Below are 22,877 nucleotides of genomic sequence, written 5' to 3'. Positions count from 1 at the left end.
ATATGGTTCAATCTCCCACGCTTAGCATTGAGAGCAAAGTCAGAGGGACATATATACCGCCAAGTGGTCTCAATCAGCATCCGATCGTATCACTCGCAGCAAACCTGAGCACTCAGCAAGACAAGTAATCAAAACATTCATTCAAGCAACACGATGAAGTTCGCTGTCCTTGCGTTTGCTCTCGTCGCCACTTTGGTGGCCGCTGCACCTGCCGATCAGCTTGACAAGCGTCAACTCGTGAGCAGACGCGCATGCGAATAATGTCCCATTCATTCATGGACATGCAGGGTATCGGAGGCGGTCTTGGAGGCGGTCTTGGTGGCGGAGGTCTAGGCTCAGGCGGCTTTGGAGCAGGCGGTCAGCAATCCTCCAGCTCGGAGCAGTCCAGCCAGACTCAGCAGTCCTCAGGCGGCCTGGTCGGTGGTGGCGGAGGTGTAGGAGGTGGTCTGGGCGGTGCAGGCCTTGGCGGTGGCATCCGCCCACCGTTCTAAAGCTATCGCTCCTCACAAACCGTGAATGCATGCGTCACTCGTGAAGCGTGACGGCGAAACATTGAACCTCACTCCAGCCTTGTGTTTCTCTGCAGGGCCTGTCACTCAGCAGCATCCGCGTCGCTCGGATCCTGCAGCCTTGTGTACTTATGAAGATGCTTAGAGCGCAGGGCTAGGTAGACATGAAGTGCATATTACGTAATGTTTTTGTGTCACAAATACGCGGGCCCGTCGTGCGAATTCCCTCCGCGCAAGACTTGGCGACAAACTGTCGAGCGAGGCCAGCCAGTCACCACAGTGCCGACGCAGAGGTCACACGACCTCTCTGGCGACATCTATCAGCTCGGTAAAGACACTTCCGAGGTTCGTGTGTGCTTCTCTGACTGGGTCATCGTGTTGATAATTCGCCTTGTTGACAGCTTCTGTCGACAATCTGGCGAGCAACCTGGCGATATTCTCAGCCCTTCTCGGCCTCGTCAGCCGTTCGCTCGAGCCCGACTACAAGAGTTTGTCGCTTCCAGCTCCGGTGTTGGCTCATCGGCAACTGTCTCGAGCGGCCTGCTCGCTCTACCTCCAGCCCTTAGAATACACTTCTACCTGGCAAATTTATGAGCCGATTTAGGTTTGGCACTGGCGGTGAGATTCCGCTAGGAGAGGAGTTCCCAGGTCTGCCTCCGCTCTCGGTCCTCGAACACTTGCGCTGGATTGCAGATGTCAGACCGGGGACTTTGCGGGCAGCGGTTGGTTTCAGTGTATCTGGCCAACACTGCACGTGAAAGAGGCCTGCATCTGTTTTGCCTCGCGCCTCCCCTCCTCGACCGCCCGATGGGCACTTGCTCGACCCGACTCGACTCCGATTTCAATGGCCACTGCGAACCGATGCGAATCTCAGATAGCTCCTGGCAGCCTTGGCTACCTTGCAATCTTATCAAACAACAGGCTACGGACGGACAAGGTATCACGATGAGACGGTCTCTGCTAACTCGCGAGCCGCCTAGGACAGTCAGTGTAGGTCACGTCCACACATCTCATTGCTAGTATATTGAACGTATTGTCATTACTGGCTCGATAGATTGTTCTGAGCACGTGTGCACGGACAGTGAGTACAGCAACGAGTGACATGAGCTAGATAGCTACTTCTCGGAAGTCTTTCGAGAGTCCGCCGTCAGAGCCGTTGCTTCCTCCTGGGCTATCTGCTTGGCTCACCGTATGAAGGCGATTGTGCTTTGCAAGGGTTGGCGCTCGCTTAGCCCGTCGCAACTCTCGCTTGCTCATGCCGGCTGATTTGCTTACTGTCGCCGATCCTGCCGATTTCGAGGAGAATCGACCCCGGGCGCCTCTAGCATAACGCTTGCCCAGTGGACTGTCAGGCTTGGCTTGTCGCTTCTGATCTGGCGTATCGCCCTGCTTAGGCTCCTCGTCGAGGCCGGGGTCGATACTGCTGATAGAGGTCTGTTCGGATCTTGCTTGACTTGCGCTTGGGTCCGACGGCACTGGCGAGATGACGCCACTATATGCACTGCTTGACGAAGACCGCGTATCGGGAGTGCAATGGGCAGGCGAAAGTCTACCATTGTCAATTCGCTCGCGATCAAGAGCGAGGAACTCTTCAACGACGTCTTCCCAGTTGCCAAGCCTTGTCATAGCTTCGCGAACGACCGCAGGACTACGTTGTGCATCAGGTGCGAGTGACGCCTTGATGAGCTTCTCATCTTGAGCCGAGACTACATGATCGTCCGTCGGCTCAGTGATGTGAACGCCGGGTGCAGACAGTGGCGCCTCCTTGATGTGGGGAAGGCCAGCATGAGGCCCCGAGACGTTGCGCGCACTCGAGTAGTGTTCGTATGAGTGGTAAACGATGTAGAGCGGTGGTCCAGATGTGTCAATTGCGGGGGGTGCAAGACCGCCAATCGTGCTCGCTCGCTTGCGTTTGGGCCTTGCCGGCATTGCTGACGATTGACTGTTAGCTTCAGAGGCAGAGAGCTCGCCATCTTCTCGTGAGGGCTGCTTGCCTTGCTGCTTCGGGCTCAGCGCATTAGTGGACTGCTCGGGTGATGGTGCCGGCGTAGGCTTGGCTGTAGCAGAGCCAGAGGTCGAGGGCACCGGGTCGCCGCCGAGCACATACATCAGCTCAGGCTGGATGATCTTGACTTTGCGTCCAATCGATCGCGCAAAGGCCTCTATCTCCAGATGACTGCCATAGGTTCCCGACTCGCGCATGTCCGCCACATGATCTTCAAAGGCAGTCTCGGGTCGCTTTGCGTCTGTGTCATCCACAAAGAGCGCATAGCGAGACTTGTGTTCGGCCAAGTAGTCGCAGACTTGCTGCCTGATGTGGGCATGCCAGACGGGATCGCCCCAAAGCTGGTCAGAGAGTGCGCGAAACAGACAATTGCCGTCGCCCAGTGTGTGAGCAGCGTACAAGCCGAGTCGCTTGAGCGTAGTCGATAGCGAGCGTTCTTGCTCCTGAGGATCCTCGCTGAGCTGGACAAGCTGGGGTCATAATCAGCGGCTCGGCCGACTACTGTCACGCGAGTCAGAACCTACCCTATCGCCGTCCTTGCGGGAGCGAGCACGAGTACGAATGCCAATGCCGTGCCGCTGCGCTTGTACTGCTCTCGCTCTCGCCTTTGCTTTGGCACCAGTCATGCCCCTGCTGGGAGTTGTTCCGCCGCAATTACAGTAACCTCTTTCGTTGGCCGACTTTGGGCGAGACCGGCCGCGTTGTTGTCCCTACAGAAGAGCGAGATAATCGACAGTCGTGCTCGATCAGGCCTGTGCGACTGGTCTGTATTGATAGTGATGTTCTTCAAGCCTGACTTCGTGGCAATTATGTTCGATGACCGATCGCACGCGTTTCCACGTTTCCTGCCAGTCGCGAACACGGCGGCCTACCGCGATCTTACAACACGACGAATGCCCGAGAGAGCCCGCCTTCTAGACACGTACAGCCGCATCCGCTCGGACACTCTGCCCCGGGACTGTTGTACCAATCCGCGTAGCACTGGATATGACCCGTGTGCAAGCAAACGCAGCACGTCTGTACTTGACCTGCCTTTCGCGTGTCAACACAGCCTATCAGCAGCAACCCTGCGTACCAGTCGTCGGCAGCTGGCATAAAGCGCAGGCCGGAGTCGCTTTGTCGGCTCTGCATGAAGGGCAATAACGGTAGACTGGCGGCTGAAGCATCTCAGCACAGTCTGGACAGTGTAGACCGAGCTCTGCCCGCGTTTCAGCTCAGGTCACATGAAGGGGCGAGCAATCGTACCTAGAGGATTAAGGCGGTCGTTTCCGCATGCTGCACGCATGCGCCTGTAAGCAACGCCACTGCGCCGTTCGACACTGGTGCGCGTGAGATTCAGTACTTCGGCGTGCTCGAATGAATAGCCCCATCGAAGCAGGAGATCGGCATAGTTGAGGCGATAACACTCCATCTCTCCTGCCAAGGTGCCGTCAGAGAGCGCAAGGTCCAGCGGGACTGTCTCTATACGTTCGCGGACGATCTTGACGCGCTTCTGTCTCGCCTCTGCGCGGACAACCTCGCCGCGATCTGATGATGGATCGGACGACATATGACTGACCGAACTGAAGGCGACGACCTGATGATGACTATGGCCCCTTTGACGAGCGTACAGCTGTCTCGGCACAGAGGACCCGCCCTGCACGAGACTATTGCGACGCGAAGGCGATACTGAATGCGGTGTCGATGATGTCTTGGCAGGCGAAGATGAGTCTTGGTCGCTGACATGGGCAGGCGATGGTCGGCCCGAGGGTCGGCGGACAAAGCTGCTGTTGGATAGCATTCTTCGCTGCAGCGGACCTTCAGAGTTTGGACTCGAGCTGCTGTGTGTCGAGAAGACGCTCGCATTGAAGAGCGATGCAAGATTGGACCATGAACCGCGCGGCGAATGAAGACTCGTCGAATGCGCAAAGCCATCTTGTAGAGCTTGCCAAGGCGTCGACACAGAGTGAACGCCAGTGCTGCCTCCTCGGCTGGATATATGTGGGCTTTTGTTGGAACGCCTCGGTCGTGCACTGAAATAGTCATCCTGCTGTCGACCGGATCGCAACTCACTTGCCCGCTGGACGTCTGTCAGGGCATCAGCTATTGTCGACGGCGCCAACAATTCGTACCTCGACGATGAAGCTCTAGCACGCATGCTGCCAGACCCAGACTTTGTAGATCTTTGCGACGCTGCATAATGGACAAGCTGTCCTTGTCGTCAGCTCACATATTATTGAGGTCTTCCAGCGAACCATTCTAGTATGATGTTGCTCGAAGCCAGGCGGGAGCTTGGTTCGCCGTCCTGGCTTGCGGGCGCTAAGATCATGCCCATGAGTTCCCACAGACGAGCAGCGAGCGCGAGCTGTTCCTCTTCGGCCACCAGCTGGTTGTGCGCGCAGATCGCGGTAACGTCGCCCTGCAGCGTATATCTGCCGGACAGGTGTGGCTTGAGGTCGATGAGTCCGCGCCCATCAATAACGGTGACATCCGATGACGAATTCGGAGCTCGGCCTCGCGAACCTGCACGAGACGAAGTCGAGCGATTGGCCGAAGCGTCACGCTTCTTCGTCCGCCGGCTGAGCATCGTCTTGGATATCTGGAGAGCTTGATCGCTATCGACGTCATGCACATCCAGCTCGGCACTGGCAGAGAGATCCTCTTCGTCAAGCTCTATGGCTCCAAAAGACTCGAAGATCCGGCGTCGCTGCACGGGTCTGGGTGAGACTGATCGGCCCCTTTCGCCAAAACTCGCAGATAGAGATGTAGAGGTCCGGCGTCGTGATTTCTTGACGGCAGGACTAAAGACAACGAGCTGGCCTGACGGACCAAAGCTTGCGCCCGACAAACGCGGAGCGGGCATAGACCGATTGTTGCGGACGAGACTCGGATCAAGCTTCCGTGCTGGTTCCATCTCATCCTCGGAGCTTTCTGATTCGATGCCGTACGCGTCCGATCCAGGAGCATAAGGGCCATTGAGCAAATAAGTCAGGCAAGTCTCTAAGCTCGGGATGCCCGCCTGTGAGGCTCGATTGGCTATGCCTCTGAGACCCTGCAGCAGATGTATACGATTCTTGATGGGTATGTCGGTATTGGGCTCGATATCGACGGTCAGAGCTGCTCTGTTGGGGTACGACTTTGGAAACGAAAAGGAAGCGCGGACGTAGACTGACCCCGCTGCGCCCCAGGGTGCATACAAACAGACTGTGCAGGTCCGTCCAGCCACATGCATGACCTCGAATTGGATCTGGGAGAAGCGCCGACCGGCTAGAGCGAGCTCTTCGCCAAGTGTCTGCGCGGTGTCTGCAAAATCATTTGACTGACGATACGAATTCGAGCTGACGCGACGAGCACGCGAACCAGAGCTATCGCTTTGCAGTCGCGATCCATCACTGAAACGTCGAGCAGCGAACACGCTCGAGCTTCGCTTGCGCTCGCGCTCGCGAGAGGACAGAAGACGAGACTTTGAGACTTCTGCTTCTAGCGGGATGGGGCCCACCGGATCGCGGATATAGCGAACGCCCTCCATCCAGGCTAGATGGTCCTGCTGTACCGGGCGTGCGTTTGTGGTCGTGCGAGTCATGAATGCTGGACGTTCAGGCTTTGCGGCTCGACCTTTGGCTCGATGACCGCCGCTCATATGATCCGCAAAACCAGACGAAAAGTCGCTTGTGGAAGGGGAGTCGAAAGACCCTGGCACTCTTGTGGCCAGTGCTATTGCTCTGTTGCTATTGATGCCGCGCATGCTCGTCTCGTTGGATGTCGACAGGGAGCCGGAAGCAGAAGAATGTCTGGACTTGGCTTCAAGGCTCTGGACTGCTACTGGGTCACGATACGAAACATTCTTGTAGCCTCTTCTTGTCATTCTCACTTGGATTGGCGAGCCATGCTCGTGCCCGACTGCTCTCAGGGTCTCTGACGAGATAGGCCAGAGACGCAGATGGCGGTCTTTGGACCAGCTGATCAGTTGAAATTCTCGGTCGTCAAAGTTGCTGTCTTCACCTCCCCTGACACGCCAGACAAATTCTTTGACGACGTCGTCATGGCCGCTGAGCTTAAGGACGGGTTGACCGGGCGCATGCCTGCCCCAGATATCGAGCGCGTGCTCTGAGCGTTGTGGCAAGGTGACGATGCCGTCACCAAAGGGCAGATGACGGGCTCGCCAGATAGGATAGCTCGTCTTGATGATCGCACGAGGCTGCGCTGAATCCTCGGAAGACCAGTACTTGGCAGTCTTGTCGAGAGAGCAAGTGACGATGCCAGTGCCTTCGTCTGCTCGTCTGGACCAATCGATACCGTAGATCTTGCTGTCGTGTGCCCTGATGGTCGTGACAGGCAATGATGACTTTCTATCATCCCAGATGTAGACGATGTTCTCATGAGATGAAGCGATTCGGTGTGGATCTTGTCGGTTGTACTTGACTTGGGTCGCGCCAGCAGTCCAAGCGCAGAAACCTTGGGCGGCCGTCTTGTGGTTCTTGCGAAGATCCCATATACGGATCCAAGAGTCCATGCCGGACGTGGCCAGCACTTCAGGCTGGAAGACTGACCAGTTGATGTCGGTCACCGATCGCGAATGCGCTGAAATGACGAGCTCGATGGGTGAAGCGCTAGAGGCTTTGCTCGAGCTCACGACTCGCGGGGCAGGCATGCACAAGTTCCAAAGCAGGACCTGCTGTGCAGACGTGGAGACGACCCATTCTGCCCTCTGAGGATGTGGACTCCACTGGATGTCGGCCACCTCGCCTGTGGTCAGGTGGGGCAAGAACCTGACTTTGTCCCATGGAGACTCGAGATCGATGATGTAGAGACCCTTGCGAGCACCGAGGACGACGTCTCTGTTGGAGGGAGAGATGGACATTGAGCCGACGGGTTCGTCGAGCTTGATGCTGATCTTGCTCTTGAACGTGTCATCATGCTCGTCTGACGGCTCAGCTGCGGCTACTCGGGCTACCTGCCCACCATCATAGGTGTCGGACATAGCTCTACATGAGGCTGCGCCTGCCCTGCGAGCTAGCAGAGCCCCAGGGGCAGCTGCTGAGGGCGAGTCGCTAGTTCGCTCAGCTCGAGGCGCGACGTGGCAAGGTCGAGGCGATATCGATGAGACGAGAGGATGGCCGGTCTTTGGACGCTATACGGTCGCTCAGGATATCACTCGGCCAGCTCTCCAAGTCAGATGGCTCAGCTTCCTTCTCATTCGGTTCGTCGGCTTTGGCACGCCCACAGAAACACGGCATCTCATCTATTGACCTTGCGACTGTGGCAGGTCAAGTCAGCGTACTGGCGGCAGTGAGAGGACCGCAAGAGGTCTCGCTCAAGCGTGAGCTCGCTGATCGAGCAGCGCTAGAGATCACCGTCCTGCCCGTTCGCGGACTGCCAGGTCGGTCTCTCGCGCCAACAAATTGATCTCCATAAGCTCAGCCAGAAGATGCGCAGGGCCAGCTGCAAAGGCAGTAGCCAGCATGATCACGCCCGTGCTCGTCTCACTGCTCTTGCTGCATGCTCACCCACGATCGCTGCTACAACTCACACTACAGACGACATCCCTGCCCTCGAGTCGGTTTTCAAAAGCATTTCGGACCTACCGACCAGACGAAGTACTCGAATATGAGCATGCAGACGATGAGAAAGGAGGTCCCCTGCTCGACTCGGCCGTCGAAAAAGCAGCTGCATTCAACGCGAGCATGCTGAGCCTGTTACACGCGTCGAGTGTAGGCATGCGAGGCACAGCGTTCGCCGTCGCATTGGCTCTGTTGCCGGAGAGCGCCTTGCAAGCTGATCAGGCTACTCTGGGCACCGTCATACCTGATGCGAGCGATGATGTCATGCAAGAAGAGACAGCGCGCGATCGCGTCTGGGTCATCGATCCCTCCATCACAGAGGAACGGGATGCCACTGCGCTCTTGCTGGCAGGCTATAGCTACGGCTCCAGCATCGGGGGCGCGGAGGGAGAGCTCTGCTTGTGTGAGCTCTCTGGTGGCTGTACAGAGGAAGAGGTGAGGCTTCCTCTGACAAGCGAGTCTCAGATGACTGATGGGCCGCAATGCAGCTCGGCCGGGCACTGACGATGGCAAGTCAAGCATGCAAAGGGGTACAACAATATGCACGGAAGACACTCGAGTCGAGTCTATAGCTTTGCAAATGATAATGCGCTTGTTGTATCGTGTTTTGTATGCGTGCCTAGCAAGTGTAGCTTGCCCGTCTCTGCGTCTTCTATCCTGCACTCGATGACCGCGACCCTCAGACCTTGTGAGATCGTCTTGGAGATGATCCTGATCTTGCTGTGCTCGGGTATGGGGGCGATATCTGTCCTCCTGAAGTCAGGGGTGACAATCTCCGTCTAGATGCTAGGACGAACAGTGGGCAGCTAGATGGGATGTCACGCCTGCGGTGATCCACCTCGAACCTGAGCTGAGTGCCATGACCGCCATAGATGTGCAGACATCCAAGCAGAACGCTTGCGCGCCGCCGTGCATGTTAGCGCTCATGTTGCACATATCTGCGAGCGATACCGAACAAGTCAGCTCGAAAGACGGTCAAGAGGCATGTCACGCACCTTGTGCTACAGTGAGCTCGACGACGACGGTCGCTTTTGCTCCTTTATTGACTCTGGGCTCATCAGAGTCTGCCTGAGCTGACTCGACGCCTTCAAGCTCGAGGCCGACAATCTCCATGGCTTCCATGGTTGTGAGCGCAAAGCCCCCTGTGCGCAGAGCTCCTCTGATGCGTAACAGGTACATCAGACTAGGATTGCGCCGATAATGGAGACACACAGCATAGATTGCAGCTTGTCCCATATGAGCCCGTGCGATCGTTTGTCCATGCTGAAAATTGAAAGTATCCACGTCCGGGCAGCTCGTCCGTGCGTTCGATAGAAGGCCCAAGTCTATGACACGAGCGTAGCGTGTATGTGGCGGAGTGATAGGTCGATCCGGACTGTTGCCGCAGAGTCAAGCTAGCAAGAGGAGGACGCGTTCGTTCGTCGATTCATTATCGCGCTCCTTCCTCCTCGGCCGTCGCTCGAGCACGATGACGAACAATCCGCGGCTCGACAAAGCCATCGAGACGTACAAGGCTCTCACGAGCATACCTACCGTCGACGCCGCAATTCTTCACGCTCATTCTTCCGGGACTGTGACGACACACCTGGAGCTCTCCCAACGATCCCATCTCTCGCTCAAACGCCAAAAGCTCTCACAAGACATATCGCTGCACAATGGTCACATCGTGACGGGCCGACCATGCATGTCAGGCGAGGATGTCGTCTTTCGTTCACTGCAATACTCGAAAGATGAGCTTTACCAGCTCTTTGGGCGTAAAGCGGCAGCAGGCAGCAAAGCCAAGACGAGCAGAACGATTGAGCTATGGCGAGACTCTGACTTCCTCGGTGAATGCGATACGACGAAGTTGCATGGCGATATGTACGCACCCGGTGGCACGCTCGGAACGGCAAGCTGGCATTTCTCCCAGCACAAAGTCGCTTTCGTGTACATTGCCGAGAAGCCAGAGCCAACGTTTGAGCATGAGACGTCCCGAGAACCATCGTCATATGCTTACGATCCAACTTTCGGCGAGCAATTCGATGGCAAGAGACATCCTCTACTCTTTCTCGTAACATATGACTTGGCATCGCGCCAGCTAGATTGCAAAGAAGTTACTCTAGACTCTCGCAATTCAGTCAGACATTTCGGGCATTGGATCTTCAAGACGGATTCGTCCAGCGACGCTCTTGACCTTTACGGCACAGGCTTCGACCGGTTGCCGGACGGGCGTCAGCTCGGCCTCGTCTACTGTACAAACAGACCTGCCGGCATCTATCACATCAAGCTGTCTGTTGACGAGACTTCGCTCAAGCCGACCCGGATCAGCGATCCTTCGATGTCTTGTCGAAGTCCGCGGTATCATCCTGAGGCAGGGTTGCTGTACCTCTCCAATCGACTCAGCGGACCGCACAACGGCTGCTGTCAGCTCTGGCAGCATGGCAAGAGCAAGCCAGTCGTCCCAGAGGTAGCCCCACCCCCTGCAAGAGCCGAGCCGCCTGTTTTTGCTGGCATCTATGCCGATCAGCTACCACTTCAGCCGTTCATCAGACTGAAGGGCAAGCTGCATGTTATCCTCAATACGATATCTCGTAGCCGCAAGATCGTCGTCGCTGTCGATGTACAGACTGGTAGCATTCAGTGCCTGCCAAGCGACGGACCAGAGCTGTGTAGCTGGTCTGTTCTTGCGACCGACGGTGGTCAATCTGCGCTATGCTCGGTCAGCAGCCCGGCAGACCTACCGAGGCTCTACCTGTACGACGGCACGAAATTCACCGCGCTGCAGAGCTCGCGATCTACGCTGCCATGTAAGCCGGTCGCCACAGTTCTAGCTCAATCTCTGATTGCCGCGCAGACGGTTTTGAAGGCTTACGAGCAGCCGTCAAGACCTTGACTGATCGCTCAGATTGTGAAGCGATCATCCTTCGTCCACCGCAAGGTCATTCGAATCCAGCTATCGTGACTCCCCACGGTGGACCGCACGGAACGATCACGACCGACTTTGTTGCATCCTATGCTGCTCTCGTGCAGGCCGGTTTCACCATCGTTGCCGTCAACTATCCAGGCTCGCTGGGATTTGGCCAAGACAGCATCGTCGATCTCACGAAAGAGCTAGGCGAGTTAGACGTCAGTTCCGTCATGGAGGTGCAACGTGCGCTGATCAAGTCTGGCGAGCTACCGAGCGCAAGAGGAACTCGCTTCCTCACCGGGGGATCTCACGGAGGGTTCATCTCTTGTCACCTATCAGCGCGATACAGCTCCGAATTCGATGCCGTCGTTGTCAGGAATCCAGTGACTGATTTGCCGAGCATGTTCGGCAATACCGACATTCCGGAATGGTGCATTGGCGAGCTAGATTTAGACTATGACATGGACAAACCTAGGAATTTCGTTTCTGACGAGCTGCATAAGAAGATGCGTAAAGCATCGCCATCTGCCCATCTTACCCCAACAACGAAAACGCCGCCGACCTTACTGCTCATCGGCGAGATAGACCGGCGTGTGCCGCCAGATCAAGGTCGGGCATGGTATCATGCGCTCAAGGGACGGGGCAGTGAAGTCGAGATGCTGGTCTTCCCAGACAACTCGCATCCCCTCGATAAACCAGAAGCCGATCTAGCTGGCTTCCGCGCCTCGACCGAGTTCTTCCTCAAGCGAGCAGTGTTTGACAATGCAACATGAATCTACAAGCCACAACAGGCATCTATACGTTAGGCCTTGACGCGCTTGCCCGTCTTCTTGATCTCGCCCGCGTTGGCAGAGATGCTGGATTTAGCCTTTGACGCTTTCTTGGCTGCTTTTGCTGCCGCGACGGGAGAAGCAGCATCGGTTGCCGCTTTCGCCTCTGCCCTTCGTTTCGCTACAGCCGCTGCGACCTTTTCGGCGACCAGCGCTTTGCCTTTGAGTGGCTTGGGCGGCCCAGGCAAGGCTGCCCCGCCGAATCTACTCGTCGAGGTTTCGTCATCTGCCAGACTGCTGGTCCAGATTGGCAGACTGGCGCTCGTCGTCGTCTTGAGATGCAGAGCTTGGATGTTATCCCATCCTCCCTCGGGCAGTCTGACGGCGAGATGGGGCACGATGGCGAGAATGTTGGCAAAGAGCTGATCGGGCGTATGTGTCTGTATGCCACCGACTTTGACACTCAAGCAGTTGCCCCGGTTGAGATAGAGATAAGTGGAGGAGAGCGCTCTTTCGAGCTCCGCCTTGAGCTGAGTCCGCGAAAGCGTGACGGGGATGGGTTGCTTCTTTGCCTCTAGCCAATTGCGGCCTAGCAATTTCGGCAACATAGGCACAATGCGGTCGTCCGCCAAGAAGAGATCGTACTCTCGCATGAGCTGCCTCCTCGCCTCAAAGGGTTTGAACTGTCGAGGCATCAGTCCATGTGATACCTTGCAGTATGCCGTGCAGCTTACTTTTCCTTTGAGCTTTTCGACGCCGACGACACGAGAGATAAAGGTGATGTTCTTCTCCTCCAGCATATCCTTGTACTCTCTCTGAGGATCTTTCACGAGCAGACATACCGGCGACTGGCGAGGATCGAGGAGAGGGGCAGCAAGGGGTATCCTGACGGGCATATGACGATCTCTCGGCGTCCTGTACTTCGTCTCAGTCTCAGCGCAACGGTCTCAGCAAGACAGACGTACATCTTCTTGAGACTTATGACGAGACTGAGTATCTCTTCCGTCTCGAGAAGGTCACTGGACCCGCCAGATTGACGTTTTCGAGCGTGGAAAGCCAAAAGAGCGTCGAGCGCTTTGCGGCATTGTTCCTGATCGATGGGAAGCTCTGACAGCGCGGGAGGGTTGACAGGTGGTAGGGGGACTAGCTTTGCTGGTGTGAACAGCTTCTGGTTGCGGTCTTTGTTGGTACGACCCATCTTTGCTTGAGCCTTTGCTGTTGCGCAGAAAAATCAAATCTTAAACCGAGCGCGTCGTCGAACGTCGAACGACATCAGCGCAAGTGACTGGCGTGTGAGACCCTCCCAACATGGTCCTCACACGGTCTCGAAGCATCAAGGGGATCGGCGCAGTCGCAGCTGGCGAAGACAGGAAGCTGATCGAGCCGACTGAAGATCCAGAGAAGATCGGCAGGGCAAAGTATGAAGCCGCGCCGAGATCGCTCCATTACGAGTTTGGCGGACCCATTGGCGCTTTGGGCGTGACGACGGCAGTGCCTTTCTTCTCTTACTGGCTAGGCAACAGCTGTACAGCTTCGGGATGCCCGCCAATGCCTCTCGATCGGTACTTTTCTCAGGGATGGCAAGCCATGCAAACATCGAGCTATTGGCTCGGCTTGTGGGATACACAAGCCGCCTATGTCTATTTGGGCTGGTATGCCTGGGTCGTATTGGCATGGTACCTCCTACCGGGCAAGTGGATAGACGGGGGAGCACTCAGGGACGGTACAAAGCTCACCTACAAGCAGAATGGTGCGGCTCTCTCATCCCGACGCGTGTGTTCTGTTGGCTCATCGACAGGCTGCAGCATTCGTGACTTTGCTTGCTAGCATTGCTCTCTGGGCAGGCGCAGTAGCTGTCTTGGGTGCAGACAGTATGCTCTTCGTCTACGATCACTGGCAAGGTCTCGTGACTGCCAGTCTGGTCATGTCGGTCGCACAAGTCAGTCGACGCGTCGATCAAAGCAAATACAAGCTGACATTCCTCTGCAGGCCTTCTTTGTTCATTTCCAATCGTTCCGTGAGGACACCATGTGCGCCGAGGGCGGCAACACGGGCAATGCTCTCTACGATGTCGGCGCTCGTTCACGTGCACGCGAGCAGAACTGACACTCGCGCAGTGGTTCATCGGACGGGCTCTCAACCCGCGCATCGGCAGCTTCGATATCAAAACATTCAACGAGATCCGGCCAGGTCTCATCCTCTGGCTACTGCTCGATCTTGCGCTCGCTGCAAAGCAATATGCCGACATCGGACGTGTCACCGACAGCATGGTCCTCGTCGTCCTTTTCCACGCTGTCTATGTCTTTGACGCGCTCTACAATGAAGTGAGCATTCCTCAAACCCAGCAGGCCTCGAGCTCACGTGTCCTACAGGCGGCCATCCTGACCCAGATGGACATCACCACAGACGGATTTGGCTTCATGCTCAGCGTCGGTGATCTGACCTGGGTGCCTTTCACGTACGGCCTGCAAGCAAAGTACCTGGCTGCATTCCCTAAAGATCTGGGCTACCTCGGCACTGCCGGTGTGCTGGCTGTCAACTTCCTTGGCTATTGGATCTTCAGAGACTCGAACGGCGAAAAGAATGATTTCCGAAACGGCAAGAATCCAAAGAGTAGGCTATTCTCATTCACATGTCCTGATTGTTGAGTTCGTCGGCTATACAGATCTGACAAGTATGAAGACAAAGCGAGGTACAGCATTGCTCACGAGCGGATGGTGGGGTCTATGCCGGCATCCCAACTATTTGGGCGACCTCATCATGGCCGTCAGCTGGTGCCTTCCAACCGGATTCGATACCCCGCTCACATACTTCTACCCTGTTTACTTCCTGATCCTACTCGTCCATCGACAGATGCGCGACGATCATGCTTGCGCGAAAAAGTGAGCCCGTGTCGCAGGACGAGCAGTAGCCAGCAGCTGAACCATGCACAGGTACGGTGCTGACTGGGACAGATACGTCAAGCTCGTTCCAAGCAGGATCTTGCCGGGTGTATACTGAACATGTCTTGCCAATTGTAAAAAAGAAAGGGATCGTCGCCATCGCGACTGCTGCTCACACGCGTCTGCCCTCGTGGACGATTGCCGAAAGATGAGTGCATAGTCCGACAAGATGAGCTCTACACAGGGCAGCACGCTCAGGGCTGTTGAGCTTGACCAGACGCATCCGCTCTCGCCTTTGCTGCCGAGCAATGCGCCCGTCTCGGATGATTATTTTGCTCGGTCCACGAGCTCGCCGGCGCCTGAAGCAGCTGTCACACCTCCAGAGCCTGCGACGATTGGCAGATCTCGCCCAGAGCTCGAATCACATGCAACCCTGCGGTCTGGCACGCTCAAAGCGAGCAGCACGCCTATCAAAGCAAGCATACAGCTCGCTGAAGATAGTCCCTTGAGAGCAGCACCTGCGAGCTCAGCGCCTGAGCAGATCAGCAATGGAGCTCGCGTACCTTGGCAGCTCTCACTCGCTAGAGAGCCTCACCTGCTCTCGCTGGCCGAGCTCGAGAGCAGACTGGAAATGCTATCGAGTGACTTGAACGATGCGATCCAGGCTCGCTCGAGCAGCAAGCTATCACGACGAGCTGCAAGAGGCAGTTTCAGCAGCGAGCACTCTAGCGAAAGCTCGATGGCTCCGACAGCGGAAGCGTCCAGCTCGCGAGTCATCGCAGCCTCGTGCGCCGCCGCCATACTGCAGGCAATGTCACATGAAATGTCTAGAATATTAGAGCAGAAAGCCGAAGTCAAGGCACAGCTCGCCGCACTCCAAGCGCTTTCAGATGAGTGGCTACCCCTGCTGGGCACTAGCGCGGCAGCACGCGAACGCTCGCGAGCAGAACGCGCCCTCCTGCGGGCTGCAGCAGACGGTGCGGCATCATATCAGCAGAGGCCACAAGATCGCTGGACGCTCTCCAGCATCTCGCTGCGATCAGATGGCCTGACACATGATAAGACCGTGAGCATGTTACCGTCGCCAGTCCGTCATGTACTGACACGCACGCAGACTTCTCTCGACGCGACATTGCACGAAGCCATGTCTGACGATGGCCTACGACTCGACTCGGATTCTGTATCGACATATTCCATCAACGCAGAGAGCGAGCATCTCGCTTCACCCAAGGCGCAGACTCGCGCCTCACGTCACTCTTCACTCTCAGCAAGATTGTTTGGTGGCGTAAGAACGCCAATAGTACCAGCATCAGCGCCAAGCAGCGGGCTCAAGTCCACTACGAGCAACGCAGTCGTAGAGGACGCGTCTGATCTTCAGCCTCGCTCAAGGGCAAACTCGATCAGTTCTGGGACTGGGCCACCGGTCAAAATAGCTACGTCAGCTTCGACACCGAGCAAGCCGATGGCAGACGGCTCGCGACCCAAGTCAAAGTCTAGCGCTTGGTCTTGGCGTCACTGGCGTGGCACGCGCTCAGACGAGGTCCCCAATGTCTATGATGACGACAGCAGCGACGATGAGGAGCAGAGCGAAGTAGGCGCACCAGTATCCGATCCTGTAGCTCGCACTCTCTCGCCTGAAGTAGAAAGATCCTCAGCCATGTCTCGTGCATCTTCGCGATCAGGCAACGAAGAGGCTCGCGTGGCATCCGCCGCGGTTGATGCACTCTTGTCTCGCAAGCCAAACGATGCTCTTTCAGCGACCACGCCTGCCGTCGCGACAGCGCAGCGCATCCAATCAGGCTCCGCTTTGTCTGTAGACGATAGAGCAGGAACAAACGGCAGAGCTAATTCGCCAAGGACGCTCAGCGATGCAGCCAGCGCCAACGGCGAAGACTCGGTGGAAGCTTTCGCCATCAGCAGCGTCAGCGAGTCTCATGTCTCGTCGCAGCCCACGAGCATTCGTTCACTGGCTATCAGTGAGCCAAAGGGAATTGTCTCTTCTGCTGCGACCACTCTCAGTCGGGCTTTGGGCCGCTCAAACTCTCGCGCGTCAGGCGCGCCGGTCGAGCCCAACATAACGCTACCCACCATTGGACGCAGCAACTCAGTCTTCAATCTAGCTACCCCATCAGTCTCCACAGCGACAGCAGCGGTCTCAAGCTCAGGACTTGCCATGGAGCTCGGAACGATCGCGCCTGATGGAGCCGTTCCCCCAGCATCGAGCAGTATCGCATCCAGTTTGCCTAAGGCAGACGGTGACCGTCTCATTGATCGCTATGGATTCTCGCACGATCAGGCAAGCGGTCTGAAGTATTTACAAGAGCTTCGAAAGCGTCAGAAGGATGGCTCGAAAGACGCTAGCGTCATCATGGACGTGCCTGCAACGGCTACAGGCGGCGAGAGCACGAAACGTTTGCTTGCCCAGCTCGGTCAGATGACAGAAGCGCGTGAGAAGGCGCAGCAAGAAGTTTGGGACAAGTTTATCGTCAGGCGCAGAGCAAAGCTAGTCAAAGCCTCGTCGGAAGCGAGCACAGCTCCCGCTCGCCCCTCACGTACAGTAATAGCCGAAGTCAGCTCTTTGGCAACACAGGCCAGCGGGTCAGACGAGCTCGACTGGACAGAGGATCTCGTGGGCGTGGCTCGGATGGGCAGCAAAGCTGGCCGCGAGGATTGGAAGGAGTTCAAGAAGCTCGTTCGTTCGGGCGTACCGAATGCTTTGCGTCCCAAGATCTGGGCTGAATGCTCAGGTTCGACCGAAATCAGGGAGCCAGGCTACTATACCGAGATGCTCAGCAGTCATGAAGGCATACACAGTCAATGCCTTTCCCAGATAGATATGGACTGTCATCGTACACTACCCACGAATGTCTTCTTTGGCGGCAATGGACCGGGAATCTCGAAGCTGCGTCGCTTGCTCGTCGCGTACAGCTGGCGCAACCCAGAAGTTGGCTATTGTCAGGTAAAGGGTGGTCTGCGCCGCCGTTGATGGCCTTACTGATCAGCGTCCGCAGGGCATGAACATGCTGGCAGCAGTCCTGCTCTTGATCTACACATCAGAAGAGGATGCATTTTGGATCTTCTGCTGCATCATCGAGGTGCGTTCCTTGCTCTTTCTGCAGGCATAATGGTCTGAGCTAGCCCCTCAGCGCATATTGCCTGGTGAATGGTACACTTCCAGCCTGCTTGTCTCGCAAGCAGATCAGCGAGTGTTGCAAGATCTCGTCAAGACCGTCCTGCCCAAGCTATCGGCGCACTTTGACGAGCTTGGCGTGACCCTACCGGCTGTCAGTTTTGGCTGGTTTCTGTCGCTGTTCACAGACAGTCTACCCATTCAGACGCTTCTGCGCGTATGGGACTGCTTCTTCGTGACTGGCGACGTAGCGCTCTTCAGGATAACGATCGCCATCCTGCAAATGCACGAAGGAGAGCTGCTGGCCGTCGCAGACGCAGCAAGCTTCTATATGACGCTCCGGTCAATCACGACGCACATGTATCAAGTCGATAAGCTTCTCCGCGTGGCTTACGAAGATTTGAGATACACCGTGAAGAGCAAAGACATTGCCGCCCTGCGACAGAAGCATGTCGATGAGCTCGAACAAGAAACGGGCCTCAAACAGACAGGCGTGTGATACTATTAGTATTACACTGTTGCTTGCAACAACATGCAAAGTCCTTTGCTTTTCGACAATGCTCTCCGCTTCCTCGCCTCGCTATGAAGGCTTACTAATGACAGGAGGGGGCCATTCGATGACCATGTGAGGGCTGACATCTAGAATTTGATCACCGTCGTCCTCGAATGTAAGCTTGTACAGTGCTCGTGAGCCCGGCTGCTTTGCGTGTGAGGAGATGCATGATCGTCAAGATTGGCGGCTTACCTTTTGCTTTGCAATCTGTGCACGGGGATTTGACCGTACGCGTGCCTTATAGAAGGATGTCGTGTCGGGATATAGAGCGAGCACGGTCGAGCCGATCGGATAATCCTGGATCGGCGGGTCGGCGAGTACGACAATGTGCTTGAGTGTGGTATTGAAAGTTCTGGGTCATTTGTGAAGCTCAGCAGTGTCTGAAGATGTAGAGCTGCGTAAGCTTACGCGGGTATCTGACCAGGCGTGTCGTCTGCATCCTGTACCTCGTAGCGATTCTTGTCGCCGTTGAGATTTCGCATCACTCTGGTAAGAATGTAGTCCTCTTTCTCGCCCGGGCTGGCGCTGTCCTTGCCGCCCGATCTATTCTTAGGCTGTTTGAATGCGACCGGTCTGCCTGGCAACAGAGGAAGCTGAACGGTATACTGTGTATGAGATGAGCCGATGGTGACGGTCGACGTGCTCGGTTTGCTCGTCTGAACAGGTTTGACATTGGACGATGCGTTGATTGCAGACATGGGTGCAGGCGAGCCTGGCAAGGGTGATCCCTTGGCTGATGTGGTCAGTGTCGTCACGCGGGGTACGAATGGCACCAGTGGCGGCTCTCGCTCAGTTGGTGCTGGCGAAGCAGTGTCAAGGCGGCGTTTCTTACGCGCATCGTTTGCGCCAAGCGGTTCTGGCTCGCGCAGGGCGATCAAAATTGACAGCGCTTCTTGCGCATCCTTGACGGCGCTTGACTCGCACGAGACTCAGCCTCGTAGGAGACATTCTCGGGGGTGTACGCACGAAAGAGCCTCTTCACTGTAACGAGTTGCAGCCTCGGCAGCTTTGCCAAGTCTTGTTCGCAAATTTGGTTCGACAGTCGTTCCCGATTGTAGCGCGGTTTGGAGTGTGGTGATCTCCTTGAAGTTCTCGTTGCTCAGTGCAGTCGATGTCTGGACTTGCTTCAGACGTTTCCTTGTCTTTTGCCAAAGGTCGCGCTCTAAATGCAGCAACCATCAGAGGCAACTCACGTCAGATTGCCCGACTCACCCTGTGAGTCACGGCCTGGTGCGGTGAGGTTGGGACTAGCCGCGCGGCGCATCAGTGTGGTCGGCGCGAGCAAAAGAGCGACGCAGCTGCGCGCCAGGCCGTTAACGTGGCGAAGAGAGCGATCGCGATTCTGCGGAGAGAACCGCGAGTGGCAGGGAGTCTGCTTGTTGGCGGAAATTGAGCGGACCGCAGGGAGATGATGGCCGCTCGCAGGGAGGCAGGTCTACTTGTGCGGAATGGGCAAGCGGTGAGCAAGTGCCGCTGCTTCTCAACGAGCAGCATCGTTGCTTCAGGCCCTGCTTCACCGCCTCGCATCGATCCTCGCGGCAGACCAAAGCGAGACGAGACACGCTACGGCATTCCCAGGTTCAAGACGGCTGCTGTCGATCGTGAGACTGTCGAAGCATCTGCAGAACATGCCGATCACCCTCTCTGGAAGTTCTTCAGGGACCGTCAACCTATCGAGGACGACATCATGGGAGAAAACGGCGAAGGAAGTCAGTCGGATGAGTTCCTGTTCAGTCTCGATGGAAGCTCATCGTGCTCCCAGGTCGTGCATGGACAGCGAACGAGTTGAGAGGCAAGACATTCGACGAGCTCCACGAGCTGTGGTACGTGCTCTGCATCGAGCGCAACTTGCTCGACACGCAATACATCGAAGTCAGGCGGCACGGCTCGAGTCAGGTAGCCATGACCACACTGCCACACAAGCGTCGACAAGTCAAGCTGTCTCTCTCCCGCGTCAAGATCGTGCTCGCCGAGCGCAGGCGTGCTCTGATGGAAGCGCAGGCTTTGCTCAATGCCAGCTCTCCTATCGCGACGCAAAAGGACATCAAACGCGACCAGAAGCTCGCTCAATTCGAAGAACGGGTCAGGCAAAAGTATGGCGAAGCGGCCGTACAGAGAGCGCAAGAGCAACGCCAATTCAAGCTGGCCCGCTACGAAGCCTACCTCGCCGAGCAGCAGAAAAAGGCCGACGCTGTAGAGGCACGCAAAGCTCAGTCGAACCAGCGATTACCACTCTCGCGGGAGTCGAGCTTCATGGAGGCATCTGCATAGTATTCGCTTGTTATGATGCATGTGTGTGCTCAGCCGCCCTTTGCTACCTTTGGATCAGTCGGATCACCAACATCCTCCCTTTCGCTCGCATCGACATTCCATCCTTTGCTCCTCTCGATGGCTCGGTTCCACCCTGCATAGCGGTCCTTGCGATCTTGCTCTGTCGTCGTTGGCTTGAAGAAACGATTGCCTTGGGTATTGACTTTTGCCAGCGTCTCTGGCTTGCTTACATCCCAGCCGAACAGTCCGAGTGCAGATCCCGCCATGAGCGCAGACCCGAGTGCAGTTGATTCTCGCATTTCGGATCGTTCGACCTCGATGCCGAGAATATCAGCTTGGAGCTGCATCGCTACATCGCTGTTCGTCATACCGCCGTCGACTTTGAGAATCTCGATATGATGTTTTGAGTCCTTAAGCATCGCATCGAGAATGGCTTTAGTCTGGAAGCATGTCGCCTCCAGAGTCGCGCGTGCAATATGGCACTTTGTGGTGTACCCCGTCAATCCGATGATCATGCCCGTCGCGGTGTCATCCCAACTGCGGCACTCCATCAGCGGCATCGATGACACTCCTCACTCGACACACTATGGCGCGAAGAGTCCACTGAGGCCGGTAACAAAGTAAACGCCGCCTGTGTCTTTGACCTGGCCTGCCAAATCGCCAATCTCTTGCGATTCTTTGATGAGGCCCAAGTTGTCGCGCACCCTGCCAAAGCTATAAGCACAGTCACGCTGAGAGGGGAATGAGGGAAGTACCATTTGACGGAGCTTCCGCCGACTGCAATGGACCCTTCGAGCGCGTAGACCGGCTTTGCATTTGGCCCAGCTTTGTAAGCCGGCTGATCTTTGAGTAAGCTTGCGTGCGTTTGGCCAGCCATAAAATCACTGACTGTGGACAGCAAGCCATGTTCGGAGAAGACAGGGGTATCGCCTGTGTTGTACAAGAGGAAGCAGCCGGTGCCTGCGAGGATGGTGAGCAGCAGAAGCCAGACAGAAAGAGCTGGCTCACCATAGGTGTTCTTCGCGTCACCTTTGCTGAGGCACTTGTTACCAATGAGGGCAGCCTGCTGATCGCCCACGATACCAGCAATAGGCATTCCTTCCAAGGGTCCGCTTGTAAATTTGCCGTAGATTTCGGAATTCGATACAATCTCGGGCAGGATCTCTCGCTTGACGCCAAAGAATTCGAGAAGTGAGTCATCCCAAGCTAGCTTGCGCAAGTCCATAAACATTGTGCGGGAGGCATTGGTGACGTCTGTCAGATGCAGACCACCCTTGAGCCCGCCGGTATAGTTCTGCGCGGGTTGTGCTCAGATGGGTGAAGAGCATGACAGGGAAGAGGCTTGCCCACAGAAGCCAAGTGTCCACTGTACCGAACATAAGATCACCGCTATCGTGAGCTTCTCTGACTTCCTTTACATTGTCCAGCAGCCATCTCAACTTGACGCCGGCGAAATAAGTTGAGATGGGCAAGCCGGTCTTTTCGCGAAGGGCAGAGACGCCCTTGTCTGACTTTGCAGCGAGCTTACGGACTGTTGAGGTATTGCGAGTGTCTGGCCAAGCGATGGCATGGTGCAACGCTTTGCCGGTCATCTTTGACCAGACGACGGTAGTCTCGCGCTGATTGGTGATGCCGATACCTTTGATGTTTGACTTTGAGTAGCCGCGTTCTTCGAGCTGCTTCAAGGCGCCCACAATACACGTTTCGATCGAGCTGAGCAAGTCTTCGGCTCGCTCTTCCATCCAACCGGGATGGGGAAAGATCTGTTCGAATTCGAGCTGGTCTGCACGGGGGCACCTCTCAGATGGGGAAGCACTGCAAGATCAGGCGGGCTTACGTTGTGCGACGACATTGGCTACGCTGTCGAAGATGAAGAAGCGAGACGAAGTCGTTCCGCAGTCGATGGCTCTGTTACGTCCGTCTCGAATACTTAGCTCCACAATGAGCAACATGACCGCGTGACGGACCCTATGAGCTCCGTATCGGTCGAAGCGGGCATGATGGGGGTAGTGATTGTGCGTACAGAGTGACAAGCAGACGGCCGGTGTACTGATGGCAGAGCGTAGCGTAGGCAGCGACGGTGTATATGCCCACCCGCTCTACGAAGAGGTCTTGACAGGAACAGCGCTGTCAAGCCGGTGCTGGCAGGCTCGGGAGCGCTCGCTCAAGCTGATCTGATCAGGAGATGATGCTGATGGCTTCTGTCCGAGTCGCTGGCCTTGGCAGTGCTCGAGTCGCTGCCGGCGCTGCCACCCCGCGTCGTGCTGTCCGCGCGTGGATGAGCTCATCGCTTTGACTGAGCTTCTACAGCCGAGATAGTGCTTGGAATT

General features: G+C 56.2%; 12 protein-coding genes across 12 annotated transcripts; 7 read left to right on the top strand and 5 right to left on the bottom strand.

The window, feature by feature from the left end:
• Positions 1 to 153: 153 nt before the first annotated feature.
• Positions 154 to 491, top strand: L969DRAFT_14936 (uncharacterized protein; the record flags this gene model as incomplete). Its single annotated transcript, XM_014714930.1, has 2 exons — positions 154 to 237; positions 288 to 491. The coding sequence occupies 2 exons, from the start codon at positions 154 to 156 to the stop codon at positions 489 to 491; spliced, it is 288 nt and encodes a 95-aa protein (XP_014570416.1).
• A 201-nt stretch (positions 492 to 692) lies between these two features.
• Positions 693 to 1,529, top strand: L969DRAFT_70064 (uncharacterized protein; the record flags this gene model as incomplete). Its single annotated transcript, XM_014715831.1, has 4 exons — positions 693 to 854; positions 911 to 997; positions 1,076 to 1,157; positions 1,210 to 1,529. The coding sequence occupies 4 exons, from the start codon at positions 693 to 695 to the stop codon at positions 1,527 to 1,529; spliced, it is 651 nt and encodes a 216-aa protein (XP_014571317.1).
• An 87-nt stretch (positions 1,530 to 1,616) lies between these two features.
• On the bottom strand, positions 1,617 to 7,474 carry L969DRAFT_92162 (uncharacterized protein; the record flags this gene model as incomplete). Its single annotated transcript, XM_014715830.1, has 7 exons — positions 1,617 to 2,984; positions 3,039 to 3,147; positions 3,398 to 3,542; positions 3,590 to 3,712; positions 3,760 to 4,581; positions 4,626 to 4,702; positions 4,749 to 7,474. 7 exons carry the CDS (start codon positions 7,472 to 7,474, stop codon positions 1,617 to 1,619), a joined length of 5,370 nt encoding a protein of 1,789 aa, XP_014571316.1.
• A 119-nt stretch (positions 7,475 to 7,593) lies between these two features.
• Positions 7,594 to 8,558, top strand: L969DRAFT_92161 (uncharacterized protein; the record flags this gene model as incomplete). The annotated part of the gene is made up of 5 exons (XM_014715829.1): positions 7,594 to 7,693; positions 7,760 to 7,873; positions 7,930 to 8,351; positions 8,407 to 8,489; positions 8,543 to 8,558. The coding sequence occupies 5 exons, from the start codon at positions 7,594 to 7,596 to the stop codon at positions 8,556 to 8,558; spliced, it is 735 nt and encodes a 244-aa protein (XP_014571315.1).
• On the bottom strand, positions 8,379 to 9,443 carry L969DRAFT_84602 (uncharacterized protein). Its single transcript, XM_014715828.1, has 5 exons — positions 9,267 to 9,443; positions 9,050 to 9,213; positions 8,852 to 8,992; positions 8,543 to 8,799; positions 8,379 to 8,489 (listed from the first exon to the last, which is right to left on the bottom strand). The coding sequence occupies exons 1-4, from the start codon at positions 9,314 to 9,316 to the stop codon at positions 8,621 to 8,623; spliced, it is 534 nt and encodes a 177-aa protein (XP_014571314.1). The 5' UTR covers positions 9,317 to 9,443; the 3' UTR covers positions 8,379 to 8,489; positions 8,543 to 8,620.
• A 79-nt stretch (positions 9,444 to 9,522) lies between these two features.
• Positions 9,523 to 11,714, top strand: L969DRAFT_92159 (uncharacterized protein; the record flags this gene model as incomplete). Its single annotated transcript, XM_014715827.1, has 2 exons — positions 9,523 to 10,840; positions 10,888 to 11,714. 2 exons carry the CDS (start codon positions 9,523 to 9,525, stop codon positions 11,712 to 11,714), a joined length of 2,145 nt encoding a protein of 714 aa, XP_014571313.1.
• A 29-nt stretch (positions 11,715 to 11,743) lies between these two features.
• Positions 11,744 to 12,909, bottom strand: L969DRAFT_92158 (uncharacterized protein; the record flags this gene model as incomplete). Its single annotated transcript, XM_014715826.1, has 3 exons — positions 11,744 to 12,394; positions 12,446 to 12,626; positions 12,677 to 12,909. The coding sequence occupies 3 exons, from the start codon at positions 12,907 to 12,909 to the stop codon at positions 11,744 to 11,746; spliced, it is 1,065 nt and encodes a 354-aa protein (XP_014571312.1).
• Positions 12,910 to 13,019: 110 nt separating this feature from the next.
• Positions 13,020 to 14,711, top strand: L969DRAFT_43901 (uncharacterized protein; the record flags this gene model as incomplete). Its single annotated transcript, XM_014715825.1, has 7 exons — positions 13,020 to 13,461; positions 13,517 to 13,650; positions 13,701 to 13,781; positions 13,829 to 14,035; positions 14,084 to 14,324; positions 14,377 to 14,593; positions 14,645 to 14,711. 7 exons carry the CDS (start codon positions 13,020 to 13,022, stop codon positions 14,709 to 14,711), a joined length of 1,389 nt encoding a protein of 462 aa, XP_014571311.1.
• Positions 14,712 to 14,822: 111 nt separating this feature from the next.
• Positions 14,823 to 18,222, top strand: L969DRAFT_42685 (uncharacterized protein; the record flags this gene model as incomplete). Its single annotated transcript, XM_014715784.1, has 4 exons — positions 14,823 to 15,659; positions 15,708 to 17,552; positions 17,605 to 17,688; positions 17,740 to 18,222. The coding sequence occupies 4 exons, from the start codon at positions 14,823 to 14,825 to the stop codon at positions 18,220 to 18,222; spliced, it is 3,249 nt and encodes a 1,082-aa protein (XP_014571270.1).
• On the bottom strand, positions 18,196 to 19,599 carry L969DRAFT_57552 (uncharacterized protein). Its single transcript, XM_014715824.1, has 5 exons — positions 19,489 to 19,599; positions 19,243 to 19,438; positions 18,685 to 19,188; positions 18,469 to 18,628; positions 18,196 to 18,420 (listed from the first exon to the last, which is right to left on the bottom strand). The coding sequence occupies exons 1-5, from the start codon at positions 19,538 to 19,540 to the stop codon at positions 18,304 to 18,306; spliced, it is 1,029 nt and encodes a 342-aa protein (XP_014571310.1). The 5' UTR covers positions 19,541 to 19,599; the 3' UTR covers positions 18,196 to 18,303.
• Positions 19,600 to 19,687: 88 nt separating this feature from the next.
• Positions 19,688 to 20,547, top strand: L969DRAFT_42989 (uncharacterized protein; the record flags this gene model as incomplete). Its single annotated transcript, XM_014715823.1, has 2 exons — positions 19,688 to 19,985; positions 20,039 to 20,547. 2 exons carry the CDS (start codon positions 19,688 to 19,690, stop codon positions 20,545 to 20,547), a joined length of 807 nt encoding a protein of 268 aa, XP_014571309.1.
• Positions 20,548 to 20,576: 29 nt separating this feature from the next.
• L969DRAFT_43882 (uncharacterized protein) lies at positions 20,577 to 22,835 on the bottom strand (the record flags this gene model as incomplete). The annotated part of the gene is made up of 9 exons (XM_014715822.1): positions 20,577 to 21,084; positions 21,133 to 21,252; positions 21,303 to 21,385; positions 21,437 to 21,507; positions 21,556 to 21,841; positions 21,879 to 22,330; positions 22,385 to 22,455; positions 22,515 to 22,706; positions 22,801 to 22,835. The coding sequence occupies 9 exons, from the start codon at positions 22,833 to 22,835 to the stop codon at positions 20,577 to 20,579; spliced, it is 1,818 nt and encodes a 605-aa protein (XP_014571308.1).
• Positions 22,836 to 22,877: the final 42 nt, after the last annotated feature.

The sequence above is a fragment of the Mixia osmundae genome (genome assembly GCF_000708205.1).
Source record: "Mixia osmundae IAM 14324 unplaced genomic scaffold scaffold_1, whole genome shotgun sequence".
NCBI classification, from domain to species: domain Eukaryota; kingdom Fungi; phylum Basidiomycota; class Mixiomycetes; order Mixiales; family Mixiaceae; genus Mixia; species Mixia osmundae.
Note: the sequence above shows the minus strand (reverse complement) of the source record. Positions and strands in the feature narration are given on the sequence as shown.